The following is a 13,902-nucleotide window of genomic DNA, read 5'->3' on the forward strand; positions in this document are numbered from 1 at the left end:
ATATATTTGAAAAATTATCACTCTCTTTTTATTTTTCTGGACTTTGAATCTGTGCAGTTACAACGTTGTGCTGCTGAAACACTCTGCTTTTCCTGTGCTACTTATTGCAGAAATCTGCACTAGCAGCTGCAGAAAATACGGAAAAATTTAACACTATTCCTCTTGCAATTACACTAAACAGGTGCAGACAGCACTACATTTACCGCCCTCAATCAATGGGTTTTGCCAGACAGACGTGCAAATCCACTATTCACTTGGAACATGCTGATCGAAATTCCGTTTTTCAGCTGATGTGTACTGTCACATCTCAAATAAGGCTTTCTTCTCGGCACTTTTTTTTACTGACAGAGTTTTATCATACGAGATAGGGAGAACTGGAATGTTATCTATCGGCTAATTTCTTTCCCAATGCCTCTCGGCTTCTTTGCAATAATTTGACAAATCTGCGGTTGCTGGATATTATAGCTTTTCCTTTCTCTTAGTGTTGAAGAATTGTCAGATGAAATGCGTACTCAGAGTTAATGTGCCTCTACGTAACCCCTCATCTAGTGCACTAAGATCCTTGAAATCGTCTGGTCCCATCTTGTACCGAAGGATCTATTGTCCCCTGCGTTGGCAATGACTGTAATTCAGTTTTATGGGTGAAAGACTATTTAGTTCCTCTCTATAAGTGCAAAATCTGTATCATATGGTAGAAAACTATTGTCTATAGTTAGTCATTTCTAGTCTACAGCAGTGAAATATTTATCGATGATCAGACTATGGAAAAATGCCCTAATATTTCCAACATCTCTCAGAAAATTACCAACATTTATGCTTCCGTTCAAATGAGAATCAAATGAGAAACAGATATTATAATCAAAACATTCTAGTCTCGTTGCTTTTCTCTGAATGCTTTCCTTCATTGTCTGTAGCACAGTATAGAAATGCCTTTCAGAAACACTATAAAAATTCTGGAAATGGTTGGGATACATGATCAGTTCTTTCATTACGTCGAATATACCATGTTTCTTCCCTTTTTTCAACCAGAATGGATATGCGCAGTATCTTCTTCGCTGCTCAGCATTCAAGAGTTAAAAAACATGTAGTGCATCAGTATCTTCATATGATGAAGACGACTTATTCTGATCAAATCGTAGCACGACCGTCCCGCGTCTCTCTCACAGTGAATTGCTCACGTCCCGTTCGCACCATGACCCTGACTCATCACCGACTAGAGTCCACGCCACGCTATTTCAATTCGAATTGGGCCCACGGCAACTGGGAATGTTTTACTGATTTAACTGTCCCATCTTAAGTGGACGTGATGAGGACGATGTAAAATTCCTTCCTGTTGAACAGACAGTTCAATACTGCAACCATCTCAAGAACTTGTATCATCCTTTTCGAGCAGTCATTTATTTTGTTAGATCTACACTGATTTCTATTACGTTCCATTCTTGGATTTTTGTCTATGTGTGTATTGTCCGAATAATTGTTTTCAGCGAAATCAGTTGTCCGATCATTAACTTACAGGTACACCACACGTCTAGGGACTTCTTGTGCAGTTCGACAGATGTTAATTGCACAGCTTGGCAGTAGATCAGTCCTTTTAAATGATTGCCAGCGTGCTGACCAATTCCGATGTGCCGTACCGTTTCTTATCCACCAGTACAAGTGTATACAGCCATTTACACCAATGTTTTAAGAAATATGAATTGTTATGTATATATTTTCCATACCGATCGGTTCGTTGACTGGAAAGGTACCAGCGTTGTTAATCAGGACGTCTACACCTCCTAGGTTGTCCTTAATCCACTTGAAGACAGACAGGATGCTACCTTCGTCACCCACATCTCCGGCGATGGCGTGAAGTTTACCGGGAGCGCCATTCAGCTCAAGTTCCTGTCACAAGAGAACCAGCGGCGTCGTGATAGAGATTACGAGGAACTCACGGGATACTTCTTATCTGTATTTGTCATGGGCGAGCGTAACCCCCTCTTTAGCCAAGTACTCGTACATTGACACGTCCACTCAAACATAGCCAGTTCGAATACAGACAGTCTCGAAACTACATCTCCTGAAAGTGGCAATGACACTGAAACAGGTATATTGGAAGTTTGTTATTTGCATTTATGGAGTTTGTGCATACTTTGGATGTTTCAAATGCTAAGCGACAATTTTTTATTGCTTATTATTGGCGTGCAGTCTTTGGTCAGAGTAGCTGTGTCACTGGAAGATGTGCTTGTTTTTGTCGTCACTGCTTGGCGGCGAGAAGATGTTTAAGTAAAATTATTTGTGTTTCAGTATTGTGGAACAGAGGAGAAAAATTCAGTAAGTGATTTAGAATGAAATGAGATGTATTGAGACTAGAAAATAGTATGAAGGAAACGAAGGTAATACTTTTTATTTATGTGGGACAGCGTTCGCACGTAGCTTGTAATTATTGCTGAATGACACATCCATATTAGGGAACTTAAAATTTTTCTTTAGAGATGTATAATTCTCACCGTAAGGTATTTTTTATGTTTACCAATTCTTTGTCTAACATTTGTGAGAGTAAAAGTTTGATATCAATGCTACCCTTTTCAGTGTTAATGAGTGTTGTAACACTCATACAATTAATAACATACCAGATATTTTAAAAACACTTTGTTAAAGGAATATTTCGCCAAAGAGCACTGTCCACATCCTCAATCCAAGTCATTTTTATTTAAAGGAGTGTCTCACTCAATAATGTGTTTAAAATAGTTTACTTATTGTCTGGAGCATTAAACTAAGCTCTCAGTAAAGCAACTGTAGTTAAAAATTTGCAGTTGGCGCACACAGAGTAGCAAGCACATTGTTTCCAAGCAATTATATAATGAGGTAAGAGATTTTGGTAATTCCAAGAATGATTGCCTATCGAAGTCGCGTGGTCCAAACGATACGTATCGAACGCGTGATCCTAAATCGATAATGCGACGCTGATGGCGGGCGTTATGAGTATGTTTACGGTGGTCCCTACAGCAACGACAAAAGAAGAGCGTTACAAAAATACTTGTAATTACGTTATTCGTCGTCGGTGTAGTCGTCATGTGAAAGTCCATGTGATGTGTACGCTACGGGATCAATTCCCTTTTTGCCATAGCCTGGGTTAACTCTGTCAATATCACGCAAGAATATGGGTAGAGTGTCACATGCAGTAACTTTTTCCTGCAAACGCAACTTGTGGAAATAGAGGTACTGAAACAAGTATAGTTCGTCTCTCTGTCCTGAACGCCTTTCTCTTTTAACGGAAGACTTCACAGTTTTCCACAGCCACTCGATGTTCTGCTTGTGGACACTGGGGTCATCTGAATACACGAACTCTGCAGAGTGGTGGACGAACTCGTGGTCGAATGTCTGTAATGGCTGTAATGACTTTATTACCAGGCAGTATGAAGTGCTTTATCAGACGCACTAAAGTGACCTTTTCTCGGGACTCTCTTTGTATCCCACCAAATATCCAAATATGATCGATTTCACTCTTTAAAGGTCGCCTTCTCTGGTTCTTCCTTCTTGCTATGTGAGATTCGTCCACTTCAACAACTTCACTCGGTACACCAATCGGTAGACTGTCGTTCGTCACTACCACATAACACACTTCTCTGCAAAACCCGAAATAGTCGCACACGGTATTAGCAGGTAACTCAGTTTCCGATGCTGTTCCTTGCAAGGTGTAGTCTCGAATACAGGAAGAAAGAAGAATTACGCTGGTCTGTATGGACAATTTAGAAGACTCGAACTATGTATTATTCCTGAAACTCGTTCGTTTTCCGCACTGTCCGCAATGAAATTGTAACGGTGTTTCAGCATCGAAGCTCTTCTTACGAAGTTTTACACACTTTGTAAGTAGGCTGTTTAGGTTCTTATATTGGCAACGCAACCGCCACGTAGCGCTCTGTATGAAAATCACTGGCTGTGCTGTGTGCAGTCTGTGACTGGGTGGCATTGTTGGAATTTGCTATTGTAGTGCTGGGCAGTTGGCTGTTAACAGCGCGTAGCATTGCGCAGTTGGAGGTGAGCCGCCAGCAGTGGTGGATGTGGGGAGAGAAATGGCAGAGTTTTGAGAATGGGTGATCTGGACGTGTGTCCATCAGAGACAGTAAATTTGTAAGACTGGATGTCATGAACTGCAATATATATATTATGACTTTTGAACACTATTAAGGTAAATACATTGTTTGATCTCTATCAAAATCTTTCATGCCTGTCAGTAGTTAGTGCCTTCAGTAGATTGAATCTTTTATTTAGATGGGAGTAATGGCGCTCGCTGTTTTGCAGTAGTTCGAGTAACGATGATTTTTGTGAGGTAAATGATTCATGAAAGGTATAGGTTAATGTTCGTCAGGGGCATTCTTTTTTAGGGATTATTGAAAGTGAGATTGCGTTGCGCTAAATATATTGTGTGTCAGTTTGGTGTTGATCAGAATAAGTAAAGAGAGAAATGTCTGAGTACGTTCAGTTTTGCTCAGCTGTTTGAAAATCAAGTAATATAAGGGGTTTATCAGCACAGTCATTCATTAAGTTTTCTAAGGGGACGTTTCAACTTCGCACCCCCAGTCTGCACGGTCCCTCGTTTCCTCGCCAGGTAGTAGTCGATATTCGCGACAAAAAGTCGAACAATTGTCTACACTGGATAAGCATGGAATCAGATTATTCCATGTGAGAGAATCCGCCGAAGGAACGTCAAGAACACCAGACATCCCACTCACTACCGACATAAATCGTCTGGGTTTCCCTAGCAACTCAGAAATATTTGGCGGACGTATGTAATTTTGAGTAACTAAGGGAACGACAGAAAACAGATAAAATTGACGATCACAAATAACTGATCATAACGCCCGCCACCAGAGTCTCATGATCGATTTAGGATCGCACGTTCGATATGTATCATTTGGACCACGCGACTTCGATAGGCAATCATTCTTCGAAATTACCGAGATTTTCATTGCAGAATTATCTACGCACTGGGACAATTTCATAAACTGTATTATTAGCCAGGTCATCAACGTATAGGGACCACTTTGTTAATTAAAGATATTAACTGTAAATATCAGGATTTAATCAGTTTGCACATTTCTTTTAGAAAGACTAGAAAACCCGGGCCAGATTCATGTTGTATTCTCGCAGGTAGATATATTTAGTTTCTCTCGCAGTTAGAAATGCACAAAGCTAAACAACAGCCTAGTTACAACCAATCCAAAAGACAGCACGAGTTCAAAATCCAAATCAAATCAAAGAAAACAAATTATTTAAAGGAAATCTTCAACATGCAAGATATTTAGTAGTCACTGCTTTGCGTTCAAGTAGTCATTCTGTCTCCACCGTCTCCTTGCGTACTGATGCACGATACAAATGGTTCAAATGGCTCTGAGCACTATGGGACTTAACATCTGAGGTCATCAGTCCCCTAGAACCTGGAACTAGTTAAACCTAACTAAACTAAGGACATCACACACATCCATGCCCGAGGCAGGATTCTAACCTGCGACCGTAGCGGTCCCACGGTTGTAGACTGAAGCGCCCAGAACCGCTCGGCTATGCACGATACAGCCAACAGTAAAGCAGGTGGGTTTCAACTGCAACACTACATTAGGTCGTGAAGGACAGGCTGGCCTGTAACTGTTCGACAAAGGTAAATCAGGCATCTGCTCGCTTAAAAAAATCTCCAGATACTTCCAGATGAAAAAAGGTGGATGTGATAATTTCCAACATCACCGAGATGTAAACTCGACACTGCATTCATTCTTTTTCTGTCAGTGGTACACATTACATCAAAAGTTCGTTTGATTCTATTGATTATTTTTCGTTTCCACATTCATATCTGTGACTTTTAAATGCAGTGTTACAGCTAAAGCAGAGCGGCACTGATTGTCTAACGCTTGGTGTCACGTATAATACTACTACTTTACAGAAATATGCCAACGACATTATTTCACTCGGGAGTGGGGGGGGGGGGGGGGTGAGAGAGGCGACCTAGACTGATATGAAAACAGAAGCAACTCACTTCATGATGCAGCTTTAGTAGATCATTCGTTCTTATAACTGGGTTCGGCAAACTATGTTTCCATTCTCAGATCTGAAAAGCATAGATCGAGCAAGCACAAAACTGAGTGTGGGGTATCTACAGAACATCTTTTAACATATCGTGAGGTGACTAAAGTCATGGGATGCCTCCTAATATCGTGTCGGACCTACTTTTGCATGGCATAGTGCAGTGATTCGACGTGGCATGGACTCAGCAATTCGTTGGAAGTGCCCTGCAGAAATATTGAGCCATGCTGCCTCTTCAGCCGTCCGTAATTGCGAAAGTGTTGTCTGTGCAGGATTTCGTACACGAACTGATTTCTACTTTATGTCTCATAAATATTCGATGTGATTTGTGGTGTCACCGCCAGATACCACACTTGCTAGGTGGTAGCCTTTAAATCGGCCGCGGTCCATTAGTATACGTCGGACCCGCGTGTCGCCACTGTCAGTGATTGCAGACCGAGCGCCACCACACGGCAGGTCTAGAGAGACTTCCTAGCACTCGCCCCAGTTGTACAGCCGACGTTCATAGCAATGGTTCACTGACAAATTACGCTCTCATTTGCCGAGACGATAGTTAGCATAGCCTTCAGCTACGTCATTTGCTACGACCTAGCAAGGCGCCGTATTCAATTGATATTTATTATGTGAAGCATGTACCGTCAAGAGCGATGTACACCAATTATGGATTAAAGTTAAGTATTCCAGCAACAACGTACCTTGTTGGCTATATTAATTACATTTAACTGTTCTAGACCTCACGCCAGTCTGCGTGTAATTAAACGCGTGCATTTCGGCCTCCTCTAGCAACACGGTGTTGGCTCTTCTGCCAACACAGCATGATTCATGTCGGGCGCTGTCGGTGGCCAAATCATTCGTTCGAATTGTTCAGAATGTTCTTCAAACCAATCACAGACACTTGTGGTCCGGTGAGATAGCGCGTTGACATGGGAACATGAAGTCTGTGGATAGCTGGAAATCGTCTCCAAGTAGGCAAATATAACCATTTCTAGTCAATTATCTGCTGAATTGGACCTTTCGACCCCATCCATTCCATTATGGAGCCATCACCAACAGATCCTTGTTGACATCTTGGGTCCATGGCTTCAGTAGGTCTACGCCACACTCAACCCTACCATGAGATCTTAACAACTGAAATGTAGACTCATCTGATAAGCAGTGTAGGGTACAATCGATATGGTCAAGAGCCCCGCTGCAGACCATGTCGTGCAGTTAGCAAAGACACTCTTGTCCTTGTCTGCTGCCACAGCCCATTAACGCCAAATTTCGCCCCTGTGTCCTCACGGATTCGTTCGATGTACGGCCCACATTGATTATCGCAGTGTTACTTGTCTGTTAGCACTGACATCTATAGCGCAAACGTCACTGCTCTCGGTCGTTAAGTGAAGACCGTCGGCCACTGTGTTGCCTGTAGTGGGAGCTAATGCAAGAAATTTGGTTTTCTCGTTGACGCAGTGGATCTCGGAAAATTGAATTCCCTAACGATTTCCGAAATGGAGTGTCCCATGTGTCTAGCTCCAACTACCATTCCACGCTCAAAGAAAGTTAATTGCCGTCGTGCGCCCGTAGTAACATTGGAAACCTTCTCACACGAATCACGTGAGTAAAAATGCCAGATCGGCCAATGCTCCGCCCTTTCATACTTTATCTAGCCTACACGATACTACCATGATCTGCATATGAGCATATGCTATCCAACGACTTTTATCACCTCAGTGTAATACGGATCCATATACACAATCTCTCCGGCGTTTGGGGAATATTCTCGGTCCTATGAAGGCGTGCCGTTGGAACTAGAAACGTCGAGGCGGCTATTAAATATTCGTGCGCCGCCACATATGGAGACTTTCGAAAATAATTCACGTTCGATACAGTACGTGTGTTTCAGATTGAATGAAATTTTCACTCTACAGCGGAGTCTGCGCTGATATGATAATCCTGGCGGACTAAAACTGTGTGCCGGACCGAGACTCGAACTCGGGACCTTTGCCTTTCGCGGGAAAGTGCTCTACCAAGGTCCCGAGTTCGAGTCTCGGTCCGGCACACAGTTTTAATTTATGTTTCAGATGTTACCAAAATTACTTTTGTAGTTTTCATAACAATTTTAACACTGGAGGTTTTCTACAAGATCAAAGAGAACGCAGATTCCTCAGCGACGACGATTTTAGTTACATGGGCTATTTTATTTTTATCTATGAATAGTATAACGTTTTCACAATAAAATATTTACTAGACATATCTTTAATCTTTTAGAGTGTTCCTAAATTTTTTACCGAAAACATATTACTGTTCCTTGATTTTTCCTCAGACAACTAACAAAAAAACGATGTCCATCTTATTGCATGGCCGAGAGACTCCTGCTGATGAACTACATGAGAAAACCAGTTTCGGATTTGTTGCACTGGAGACAACACGGTGTCGAGTAGAGAGGAAAGCTAGCCCACTTGTACTAGTAACAACGATTCCACAATAAATGCGCCAATGAATTCTGTTACTCTTTTGGCAGTGGTGGGCCTGAGGATGGTGGTAATGTGCCGCCGAAACTAGTCGTGTGAGACAATAAAGATAATCTCAAGATGCAGCTGCGGTGTTATAGTTCGTTTTATGAGAAAATGTGAGAAAAAGTATTTCTTGAAAGTGTCTTGTAAAGTTAGGTTTTACTTTTTTTCGTAACGACTGGTAAGAATTTTCTTTTGAAAAGTACTCCACAGTATTCTAGACTAAAAATAAAGATGTACGATATTTTTTTGGAAATTTTTGCTAACATCTGAAATTATCACTAACTGAAGTAAAGATAGGTCCTAATTACATAATTAATCATAAAGATCGGGCGTAATTACTCAACTATATGCATAGCACGGGACAAGGACGGCCAAAAATCGCACACTCGCTAAAAACTGACGATGTCACACAACAGGTATTATTCTGCTGTGAAAAAATTTCGCAATAACACCCAAACTCAACCCTTCACCTACAAGCTGGAAGGAAAATGGCAGGGGTGTAAGGTACCATCTTTGTTCATTTTGGTGGAAAGTAGGTTCAACTGTCGAGATGCTGGTGTTGGACAGAGAAGAGTTTAACAAGTGTATTACTTGTAAGCATGCAGCTAAGCACAATATCTATCGTTGTTTGATGTCATAGTTCGCTACATATGCTTGCTCAAAAGCCACCCTGCAACCCAGGTAGCCGAAGCCAATACACGCTGCCACAACTGCCGGTAAAAATGCATCACAGTTGTAATTACACTTCAAAACTGTCGTGAAAAAACCAGCACTCCTAATGAATGGCTCATAAGGCAACACATGTGCTGGGGAAAATCGTCGTCCCAAAAGGCTGCAGAGGGGGTGGTGGCTGGGTGTGTGTTCTCATCGATAGACGTTTACAAACTGCCGAAAATCGAGACCCTCTTACCTCCAATCATGCCTCCCCTCCCCCCATCCAGCCTTCCTCCTACAAGGGGGGGGGGGGCGGGGGGAGAAGGGACACACAGACCTTTTCAAAAGGCCAGCTGCTCCTCCGAACGCCTCATTGCACTAGCTGGTCGTATGCCAACACAATAGTGTGTATAGTCAACTAAACAACAAAAGATGAAAGGATGGGCGCCCCAAGTGCAAACTGTTCGTCTGAAATACATCGACACAACCCCCACACAGCGCCTGCCTGGTCAGGGGGTGACCACCCACAGACTAGGCATGCTCCCATCGCCTCCAATAGGCCTGTCGTTCTGCAATGGAGAACACTTTTATTTAATGTCAATGCAACTCGTTCTTGCACTCTCTTAAATGTGTTTCTCAGGAAGACTGGACCCCTCTGGAACAACAACGTAACTCCTGAGAACAGTCCAGATGGCTGTTTCAAAAGTCGGCTGCTTGGAAAACAGGAAGCGTTCACCCTAAAGCGACTGCAGACGTCATAGCAACCTCACACCACAGTGTATTCAGTACAACGCGCCTTTGCGAGCATGTTGCTGGGCAGTAGCGATGCCTTGTTGGAATAATGAATCACTGACCTCATTTTCATTCAGCAGAGCGATCAATGGATAAATTATCTGGGAAGAATAAATATCAAAAGTGATGGTAGTATCGAAAAGGATAGACCCTATAATTCGCGCTCGCATTATGGCAAACCACACTCCGATTTTCTCTCCATGCAATAGTGTTTCACTTAAGGAATCTGCACGTTCTAATAAGAAAATTCCGGAATTTTGGGAATTAATGAAACAAGATATGTGAAACTAATCCTCAACAGTGAAAAATGTTCGATCTAAAACACCAACTCCATGACAGTTAACAAATATCTGAAACCATTGACAATATGTTATTAGTTTCACATGGTCCATACAACATAATTAGAGCACTGCAGTAATTTTATACGGATACATCCACAGTTCTTAGGTTACGGCTTTTTGTGCTTGTAGCTACCTTGCGATAATCACTTCATTTATTTGTTGGACTCCGCAGCATGATGTCCGTAATGTCGTGAACATCTACATCTACATCGATACTCTGCAAATCACATTTAAGTGCCTGGCAGAGGGTTCATCGAAGCACCTTGACAATTCTCTATTATTCCAATCTTGTATAGCGCGTTGAAAGAATGAACATCTATATTTTTCCGTAGCTCTGATTTCCCTTATTTTATCTTGGTGATCGTTCTTCCCTATGTAATACGGTATCAAAAAAATATTTTCGCATTCGGAGATAGTTGGTGTTTGAAATTTCGTGAGAACGAAAAACGCGTTTCTTTTAATGATGTCCATCCCGAATCCTGTATCATTCTGTGACACTCCCTCCCATATTCAACGATAATACAAAAGCTGGTCCCTTTCTTTGAACTTTTTCGATGTACTCCGTCAGTCCTATCTGGTAAGGATCCCACAACGCGCAGCAGTATTCTAAAAGAGGACGGACAAGCGTAGCGTAGCAGTCTCCTTAGTAGGTCTGTTACATTTTTTGTGTCCTGCCAATAAAACGTAGTCTTTGGTTTGCCTTCCCCACAAGACTTTCTATGTGTTCCTTCCAATTTAAGTTGCTCGTGATTGTAATACCTAGGTATTTAGTTGAATTTACGGCTTTTAGATTAGACTGATTTATTGTGTAACTGAAGTTTAACGACTTCCTTTTAGCACTCATGTGAGTGACCTCACACTTTTCTTTATTTAAGGTCAACTGCCACTTTTCGCACCATTCCGATATTTCTTCTAAATCTTTTTGCAGTTTGTTTTGACCATCTGATGACTTTATTAGTCGATAAACTACAGCGTAACCCGCAAACAACCGAAGACGGCTGCTCAGATTGTCTCCCAAATCGTTTATATAAATAAGGAACAGCAAAGGGCCTTTAACACTACCCTGGGGAACGCCAGAAATCACTTCTGTTTTACTTGATGACTTTCCGTCAATTACTACGAACTGTGACCTCTCTGACAGAAAATTACAAATCCAGTCACATAACTGAGGCGATATTCCTTAAGCACGCAATTTCACTACGAGCCGCTTATTTGGTACAGTGTCAAAAGGCTTCCGGAAATCCAGAAATACGGAATCCATTTGACATCCCTTGTCAATAGCACTCAGCACTTCACGTGAATAAAGAGCTAGTTGTGTTTCACAAGAACGATGTTTTCTAAACCCATGTTGACTGTGTGACAATAGACGGTTTTATTCGAGGTAATTCATTATGTTCGAACACAATATATGTTCTAAAATACTGCCGGCCGGGGTGGCCGAGCGTTTCTAGGCGCTACAGCCTAGAACCGTGTGACCGCTACGGTCGCAGGTTCGAATCCTTCCTCGGGCATGGATGTGTGTGATGTCCTTAGGTTAGTTAGGTTTAAGTAGTTCTAAGTTCTAGGGGACTGATGACCTCAGCAGTTAAGTCCCCTAGTGCTCAGAGCCATTTGAACCATTTCTAAAATCCTGCTGCATATCGAAGTTAACGATATGGGCCTGTAATTTAGTCGATTACTCCTACTACCTTTCTTGAATATTGGTGTGACCTGTGCAACCTTCCAGTCTTTGGGTACGGATCTTTCGTCGAGCGAACGGTTGTATATGACTGCTAAGTATGGAACTAATGCATCAGCATACTTCGAAAGCAACCTAATTGGTATACAGTCTGGACGAGAAGACTTGCTTTTATTAAGTCATTTAAGTTGCTTCACTACTCCGAGGATATTTACTTCTACGTTACTCATGTCGGAAACTGTTCTCGATTCGAATTCTGGAATATTTACTTCATCTTCTTTTGTGAAGGCATTTTGGAAGGGTGTGTTTAGTAACTCTGCCTTGGCAGCACTGTCTTCGATAGTATCTCCATTGCTACCGTACAGAGAAGGTATTGATTGTTTCTTGCCGCTAACATACTTCACATACGACCAGAACCTCTTTGGATTTTCTGCCAGATTTCGAGACAAAGTTTCGTTGTGGAAACTTTTAAAGGCATCTCGCATTGAAGTCCGCGCTAAATTTCGAACTTCTGTAAAAGATCACCAATCTTGTGGATTTTGCGTCTGTTTAAATTCGGCATGTTTGTTTCGTTGTTACTGCAACAGTGTTCTAACACATTTTGTCTACCAAGGAGGATCAGCTCCGTCGTTTGTTAATTTATGTGGTATAAATCTCTGAAGCTTTCGTTCTGTTAAAATTGTGGGCCTACCAGTTCGTGGTGCACCATGAACTGAACCTGTTGTCGGGAATTTGCGAATTAAATCACGCACAGTGTCACGATGTGGACACCTCGAAGCAGAAAAATGGAATCCAATTTGCCGCCTCACAAGCTCTCTAAAAACTCTCTCTCTGTAATAGTAAGCATTCAGACCAGACTCAGATCACACAAGAAATAGACAATAAAACAAGTAACAGCAGCAAACATATACACAGCACTACTACTCTCATCCTACCACTGCTGAGTCAGGGAACACATGCATGCAAGATTTGAATGTGCTGCCAAACTCATCGCAAGGCGAGACACGCAATACTCGCCACTCCACAAAATAAAAAATAAAATAAAATAAGAAAAACTGGCAGCCATACGGTCTCATTGTAAGACTGTATCTAGGAATACAAGTTAGGACACAGAGTGCGTGTATGTGTACCTTGATCTTGTCAACCCTCCTGGCCATTCCCACGACGGTGAGTCCTTCTTTCAGCAGCGCCTGCACTATGGCAGCGCCGATGCCCGCACTGGCGCCAGTAACCAATGCGACACGTCCCTTGTATTTGTCGATACTCATGGCTCTGTGGACAGAGTGGTCAGCTAGTCAGGATCTCAGGCACAACTGACGGAGATATTCTAGCCACACTGTCTTCTATATGTGTACATGTACACGACACGTTATCAGCAAAATTTACTCTGGTGTCATGTGATAGAGATAGAAGCTATCATGTGAGGGAAACAGTGTATTAGAGCAGCAAATAGAGCTTCCGATGATCAACACTGTACGTAAAGGCTGGTATGTTATTGCCTTCATAAACAAGTGTAACAGAAATACCCAGTATTTTTAGCGATGATCAGCCTGTGTAAGGTATGGAAAAGAGACAGATTTGCCTTAGAGACTGCAAAGACGATATTAATCACAGCACAATCTTAATCTTTCCTTGTCAGTCACGTGAGCAGTCGCCCGTTACACAAAGCAAAACACTTAGTTTTGCTTCAGTTATTGGTCTTATATTAGATTATATATACCATACAACATATTTTATCCATGTTATGTTCGAAACAGAATATTTTGTGTACATAATTGTATAAAAATTTTTATGATATACTGAAACAGACAAAAAGATTTTTATATACCTTATGGCACGATGATTATCAAGCTTCCATCTTTTCTGCTGGGTTCTTATATCA

At 41.8% G+C, this 13,902-nt stretch overlaps 1 protein-coding gene across 1 annotated transcript in view; it reads right to left on the minus strand.

Annotated features, from left to right (window-relative positions):
* LOC124776093 (dehydrogenase/reductase SDR family member 11-like) overlaps positions 1 to 13,288 on the minus strand; it is a 56,707-nt gene extending 43,419 nt beyond the window's left edge. Inside the window, exons 1-2 of the mRNA XM_047250935.1 lie at positions 13,151 to 13,288; positions 1,722 to 1,884 (exon numbers count right to left, since the gene is read on the minus strand). Of these exons, the coding sequence (XP_047106891.1) occupies positions 1,722 to 1,884; positions 13,151 to 13,288 (301 nt within the window). The remainder of the gene's footprint in view (positions 1 to 1,721; positions 1,885 to 13,150) is intronic.
* Between the last annotated feature and the right edge of the window lie 614 nt (positions 13,289 to 13,902).

Source organism: Schistocerca piceifrons, chromosome 2 (assembly GCF_021461385.2).
Source record: "Schistocerca piceifrons isolate TAMUIC-IGC-003096 chromosome 2, iqSchPice1.1, whole genome shotgun sequence".
Taxonomy (NCBI): Eukaryota; Metazoa; Arthropoda; class Insecta; order Orthoptera; family Acrididae; genus Schistocerca; species Schistocerca piceifrons.